At 55.5% G+C, this 7348-nt stretch overlaps 1 protein-coding gene across 1 annotated transcript in view; it reads right to left on the reverse strand.

Annotated features, from left to right (window-relative positions):
• Nucleotides 1-7033, reverse strand: part of FBXW8 (F-box and WD repeat domain containing 8) — a 57426-nt gene extending 50393 nt beyond the window's left edge. The window contains 4 exon segments of the mRNA XM_032128335.1: nt 648-752; nt 3625-4007; nt 4010-4315; nt 6940-7033. Coding sequence (XP_031984226.1) covers nt 648-752; nt 3625-4007; nt 4010-4315; nt 6940-7033 — 888 coding nt within the window.
• Nucleotides 7034-7348: the final 315 nt, after the last annotated feature.

The raw sequence follows: 7348 nt of genomic DNA on the forward strand, positions 1-7348 counted from the left end.
AAGTAGAATGCAGTGTGAGTGTTTCAGTAAAGCTATTGAAGAGACAGGCAGTTTACAACTATACATAAATTACAGACCATGCCTGAGTACTGACTGCTGAGAGCATTATCTGAAAGTATCAGAAAATAAAAATACAAACCCCTTGCAGGGCTGGGGGGGAGGAAATCAGGGTCATTCAAGAATTTAGCCTCACGTGAAAATACTGTAGACAAAAAGTTACTACTCCAGTGTCTGTGGTTCAAATCTCACACTGGAAAGTGGGAGGAGCAGCTCCTGCCATGCCCTTAGCACTGCCAAGTGCTGAGTTCTAAATACTGCAGCAAGACACTCACTTGAATCAAAAATGCTTCTAAACACACTCACTTGAATCAAAATATCTTTGCACTATTTATTTTTAATTTTAAGGCTTTGCTTCTGCCCAAGCCACAGATGTTTTATTTAACTCTGCTCAAGTGCAGCTGTAAACCCAGCTCATGTACCATTACTTTTTCAATATTCAGCTTTGGAACTGTTTCCTGTAAGTGAAAGCACAACCAGCTGAGTTCCTTGGGCTACCACCCCCCTGCCCTACATCGAGGTGCCTGTTTTTTCACCATTTCTGCCAATTTTTAGCGGTATCAGAGCAGCAAACTGCCAGCAGCGCTTACCTGAGCACACCTTCCCAGCTCAGCCTTGCCCAGGTACCGGAATATCTTCAGTGCCAGCTCGTAAGGCAGCTGGACATCAAAGAAAGGAACCTCATTGATTTCATTCTGGAAAGGAAAAAGGAGAAAATAATTTGTGAGGCTTCTTTAACAGAGTCTGACAGCAGGAGAAATTACCATGGTGTGGGGAAGCGATGGTGAGTCCTCAGTGCCATCACAGCTCCATGAAAACATCAGGAGCTATTCTGCCTCTCCCCCCTTTCATGGCCCTTCAAAGGGCAGAGAAAGGCAAGACACCAGTTCTAGTAAAACAGTTTGGCGAAGGTTTCAGTGCCAAAAAGACCCAATAAATAAGCACTTTGAAGACATATGCCCATTATGAATTTCACTTACAAGATTTCAAACCCACATGATGGAAAAATGAACAAGCATTTTAAATAAAACTTAACAGAGATGATGTTAGTTTCTTTCATTAGTAACATAAAAATGTCTTTTTAATATGAAACGTTCCTCCTTTAATTGATTGAGCATCTCAAACAAAAATTTAAAGCCAAATCCATCAATTTAAGCTAACAGCTAAATGCAGCACACAGATTTTTCCTAGATGTATTTTGTTTGGTTTAAGTACATAATTATTACATCTTCTTTCTGCAGTTATCACAAGAAGATTTGTCTTCTCTCTTATACTGTCTGGACATTCAAAATTTTTATACTATGTAAAAGAAAATGAGTAAAATCAGCTGATTCTGACCATTTCTATGCATCAGTTTTGCTCTCTGATGTTTTCTCTGGTTTCTGTCTCCCCCCCAAGTGCTCCTGATCATTGTCTATCAATCCTCATGCACAAAATTGGCTGCTCAGTTAAAACCCAGCTCCACTGTTTGCCTTCAGAACCTCAGGCAGATCTCAAAGCAGGATCATCTCCTGCCTCTTGGCACTTCCCTAATCCTCACACCCTTGTTTCTTTGTTGGTCTCTTCTACAACTACTCCTTCTCATTCAAATCTGGGCCCTTTGCAGCACCAAAGTAGAATATAAAGGATATTCTGGGTTTATTTAAAGCAGAGTTACTCAGGAAAATCACTACATAATGTGGTGGTGTGGTTTTTAATGCAAAAGATATTCTACACTAGACAAGTGTTTAGACAACACAAATACGAGCAACGCTCCCACCAGGTCTTTTTAGCAAGAAAACATCACTTTATACACACTTGAACCTCCCACTTGTTCTAAAGTTACTTAAAGCAGGACCTGCAGCCAACCTTGCTGCTCCCCTCCCTCCGTACCCCCAGTCTCCCTGCACAAACAGCTCCTTTTCCCTCCTCTGTGCACCAGGGCCGCTGGCTCCACTCCCCGCTGCGGATCTGCAGGAAGACTGTTTTGCTTTCGTGTGCTTTAAATCCCATCCATTTCCAACGGGGACACCGAAGGAAAACACAAAGGGAACATCTCCATGGCCACATGCAGGCAGGCTCCAAGCTGCCCAGATGTGATCCCGCTCGGATCCAGGAGCCACGGAACCGTTCTGGAGCCACAGGCTGCCCAAACAAATAAGAGGAGCCATTGGGCAAGGATTATTAGCTCCAGGCTTATGAGCTCAGGCACGGACCCACTGTGGATGTGCTCCTTCCAAATTGGACTTGACTCACGTCCAAGCAGCAGATCCTGGGCTGTCTGGATGCACACAGAGGTCTCACTGGAAGGACTGAGGGCCTGCAGACACAGCAGTGCTGACACAACACTCAACACCAACGGTGTTTTAAGGAAAGGTGGGGAAAAGAGCAAACAACAGCTATGCAGGCTTTTTATCAACTGATCTGCAAGATCAAGCAGTTTATACCCTGCTTCAAATAAACCCAGAACTGCCTTTTTTTTCGACTTTCTTGCTACAAAGGGTCCAGGTTTAAATGAGGAGTAGCTGTAGAAGAGACCTACAAAGAAACAAAGGAATGGAGGTTAGGAAAGTGCCCAGAGGCAGGGGATGATCCCGCCTTGGGATCTGCCTGAGGTTCTGAAGGCAAACAGTGGACATAAGAACACAGCACAAACTCATACTGATTCCATTCTAATGCAATCCTAACATTAGGGACAGATCCAGGTGTTCCCACAGCCCAAAAATCCCAGCAGCTTGTCCTCAGCACAAGGAAGCAGGGATGTTAAGTCAGCACCAGCTTGTCTAAAAGTCCACTGGAATGAATCCAAAACTCAAATACAACCAGCCCCTCTGAGACAGATTCGGGCTCCTGTGTGCTAATGGAGCACTAATTCTGTAAATGGATTAATTTGTGCCTTGCAGACAGAAATTTAATCTGTTCCTTTTAATTTTTTAAAGCAAAGAGTAATTAGTCATAGTGAGGTTAGTGAGAAATAAGAAAATGGGCTTCCCCCCTAGTTTTCCTATACTGTAAATAAAATCTCCATGGCATTGAGGATTTACCAAAATAACTTCTATCTGGTTCAGAACTGTATTTAAGACTATTTCCAAATTAACTCCTTTATTTAAAGAATTAAAGCTTGTTTTCTTACTACGCTGCTGTGTCACAAGGCAGGATATCCTTAATTACTGCACTTGCATCAAACTGCCTGAGTAAACAACAAAAATCTTAAAGAGGAAAAAAAATATTATTTCATAGAGCCACGGAATATCTCGAGTTGGAAGCGACCCTCGCGGATCATCGAGCCCAGCTCCTGGCCCTGCACATGACACCCCAACAATCCCAAACCCTGTGCCATTACATAGGACCAGCAGATTTTGAAGGGTTAAAACTTTATAAGAGGATATATATCCAGAAGCTGAGGTTATAAACAAGCACAGAGGAACCCAAATTCAACGTTGCCTTTGCTCGCCGCCTCCCAGCGACCCCTCAGCCGAGCCCCCCTGCGTGCTCCGGTACCGGCCCCACCGCGGCCGCCCGCCCCGCCTGGGGCCGGCCTGTCCCGGGCACAGCCCCAGAGCCGCCCCCGGCCCCGCGCAGCCCTACCAGGTCTCGGATCAGCTGCCCCAGCAGATCGTCCCTATCGCTGGCTCCGTCCCCCGCGGGCTCCCCGGCGGGCCGGGAGGGCGCGGGGCTGCGACGGGCCGGAGCGCCGCCGGCCAGCAGCCCGCGGGCCAGCGCCAGGTACCCGGGCTCGGCCGGGGGTTCCCGCGGGGGCTCTCCCGGCCTCTCCGGGGGCTCCTGAGGGGGCTCCTCCCGCCGCCGCCGCTTCGCCCCCCCGGCCCGCTCCTCCCGCCGGCGGGGCCACTCCCGCTCCGCGGGCACCGCGGCCATGGCGGCGGGGCCGGCCCGGCGCGGCACGGAAACCGCGCCCCGCGCCCGCGCGTTCCGCCGCCACAAGGTTCCGCCGCCGCCGGGACCGGGGCCGGGGCCGGCGATGAAGCTGGCCTTGGGGCCGCGGCCGTCATTTTGTGGTCTCCACACGAGGACCGCGATGGCGGTCGAAGGGCCCGGCCTGGCTCTGGAGAGCCGCGGGCGGCCGAGCGAGGCCGCGGCGACGGCAGGGTGGGTCTAGGGTCTGGGTTCTGCTGGGAGCCCTCAGCCCCCTCAGCCGTGGCCAGGGTGAGGGCAGGGTCCCGCTGGGCACCCAGAGCCCCGCTGGGCACCCAGAGCCCCCTCAGTCGTGGCCAGGGTGAGGGCAGGGTCCCGCTGGGCACCCACAGCCCCGCTGGGAGCCCTCAGCCCCCTCACAGCCATGGCCGGTCCGGCGGGGAGAAGCCGCTCCCACGGGAGGGTTGTTGCCCATGGAAGTGGCCGCTCTGGGTGGCCGATGTACCCCGCTTAGACCTTTTTTTCCTTTCTCTTGGCCAAATCTGAAGCCGAGCTGGTGGGCAGGGGTGGCCCCACCGCTGCCGTGCCCACTACACCCGCTGGGAAGGTGTTTTGCTGCTTGAATCACACCCACGTCCTGCAGCCACCACAGGCCGAGAGCTGCCACTTTGGTGGCGTTTTGGGGAGGACATGAAGTTGGCTCAGCTCCAGTATCAACACACCTTGGTGCTCAAAGGCTGCGTTTCAAATGATGCTGAACCGCGGCTGTGGAGATTCTTCAGCTTCAGCCAGTCCAATTGCCCAGGGGAGCAGGGAGGCCATGAGTATTCAAGTCTTCAGCATGATTCCTGTGGAGCCCTCGAGGAAATAAAATAGGTAAGTGATGTGTTGGTGTAAGCCAAACAGCCGGTCCTTCTAAAACAGCTTGTAAAACACAGCCCTTGCTCTCAGCAGCAGCTTGTGCAGTTGTACCCCTGCCCTGGTGTCCACCTCTACCTTCCTCACTGGCCACTTGCTGGTTTCTCTCCTCTGCAGCTTGTTGCTGCCTGTGCTGTTTATAAAACCCAACTTAATGAACATGAACGGGTGTCCAGGGAGAACCCAAACTACCTCGTTTAGGGGAGGAGGTCCTGTATGTAGAAACCCTGCAAAAGACAGGTGGGTGAGGGCTGGCCATATCTTGGCCGTGTGTGCTGGGACCCCAAACCCCCCTGTCGTGGGCTGATCTCCCAGTGTGGGCAGCAGGGGAGGGGGGGATTCTGCCCCTCTGCCCCACTCAGGTGAGACCCCACCTGCAGAGCTGCCCCAGCCCTGAGGTCCCCAACATCAGAATTACGTGGAGCTGCTGGAGTGAGACCAGAGGAGGAGATGCTCTGAGGGCTGGAGCCCCTCTGCTCTGGAGCCAGGCTGGGAGAGCTGGGGGTGTTCACCTGGAGAAGAGAAGGCTCCAGGGAGAGCTCAGAGCCCCTTGCAGGGCCTAAAGGGGCTCCAGGAGAGCTGGAGAGGGACTGGGGACAAGGAACTGCAGGGGCAGGATACAGGGAATGGCTTCCCAGTGCCAGAGGGCAGGGCTGGATGGGATATTGTGAAGGAATTGTTCCCTGGGAGGGTGGGGAGGGGCTGGGGTGGAATTCCCAGAGCAGCTGTGGCTGCCCCTGGATCCCTGGCAGTGTCCAAAGCCAGGCTGGCCAGGGCTTGGAGCAGCCTGGCACAGTGGAAGGTGTCCCTGCCCATGGCAGGGGGTGGGATGGGATGATGTTTAAGGTCCCTTCCAGGCCAGACCAGTCTGTGACTATGATTTGTTTTCCCTGTAAAGCAATCACTTGGAGGGACTTAGATGAGGGGTCTCCCTGGGGTGCACATGCTGGTGAGCCCTGCCAAGGGAGGGATTGCAGAGCAGGAGCTGGCCCTGCAGCGGGATGTGGGGCTGCTCCAGGGAGGGTGGATGGGCTGGGAAGAAAGAGGAGGGTCTCCCTGGACCCCTTTGAAATTGCCAGGAGGTTCCCAGCAGCTTCTCTGCAATGCAGGGGGGGAAACAGGGCAGTTTGGGGTGATTCCTGCCCCACAGGGAGCCCCCTGTGTCCACCCAGGGCTGGCGTGTGGTGGGGAGCCCTGCCCGGGGGTGCCAGCCCTGCTCCTGTGCCCTGGCAGCTGGGGAGGGCCCGTGTGCCCCGGGTCAGTGCCGGGGGCTGTGCGCTCCTGCCTCGGCCACCCGAAATGTGATCCGAATCCATAATGCTGAGGGTGATGAAATCGGCTCCGGCTCTGTGTAATCCCCTCACTGCCCCCCTGCATCTCCTCGCTGTCCCCTCCTCCAGCCCACAGTCATCTGCAGCCTCGAACTGTCCCTCTATCCCCACACTGTCCCCTCTGTCCCTCAGTCCCCTCTGTCCCCACACTGTCCCTCTATCCCCACACTGTCCCCTCCATCCCCATGCTATCCCCTCTATCCCACACTGGCCCACCTTCCTCACACTTCCCCTCTATCCCCAAAGTGTCCCTCTCTCCACATGCTGTCCCCTCTATTCCACGCTGTCCTCTCTATCCTCAAACTGTCCCTCCATCCCCACACTGTCCCCTCTGTCCCACCTTCCCCCACTGTCCCCTCTATCCCATATTGTCCCCTCCATCCCCATGCTCTCCCCCCATTCCTATGCTGTCCCATCGTACTCCCAGCCTGGCTTCCAGAATGTCCCACCACATCGTCCCACCACTGTTCCCTCCACTCCCTGTCCCACACTGTCATTACATCCCCACAGCGGTCCTGCAGCCCCGTGCGGTCCCCTCCATCCCCACACTGGCCGTCCATCCATCCGTCCATCCGTCCGTCCGTCCGTCCGTCCATCCATCCATCCATCCATCCATTCCCACGCTGTCCCGTTGAACTCCCACCCCATCCCTGGATACCAGAATGTCCCAACGCAAGCACTGTTCCCCCCACTTCCCCCAAGTCCTTCCATCCCCACACCGTCATCTGCATCCCTGTGCTGTCCCTCCATCCCCACACTGTCCCCTCCATGCCCGCCCTACCCCCCATCCCTCTGCCGTCGCACTGAACTCCCACACCACCGCTGGACACCAGAAAGTCCCACCACACCACCGCTGTCCCCCCCCCGCCCCCCATCCCCGCGCCGTCTCCTCGCTCCCCCCTCTCCGCCCGCGGCCGAGCACCGCCCCGCGGGGGATGATGTAACCCCCCGTCCCCCCCGTGTCCCGCCCGCGTCCCGCCCGCCGCACACTCGGCGGGCTCGGCGGCGAGCGGACGCAGCCATGTGCCCGTGCGCGCTGCGCGGCCCCCCCGCGCCCTGCAGCCCCTGCGGCCCCGGCCGCGCCGCCCGGCCCGAGGCCGCCGCCCGCCGGGTCGCCGCCCGCCTGCGCCGCCTGGGCGATGAGCTGGAGCAGCGGCGCAAGGCGCGGGGCCGCGGCCCCTCGGCCGCCC

The sequence above is a fragment of the Corvus moneduloides genome, chromosome 18 (assembly GCF_009650955.1).
Source record: "Corvus moneduloides isolate bCorMon1 chromosome 18, bCorMon1.pri, whole genome shotgun sequence".
Taxonomy (NCBI): domain Eukaryota; kingdom Metazoa; phylum Chordata; class Aves; order Passeriformes; family Corvidae; genus Corvus; species Corvus moneduloides.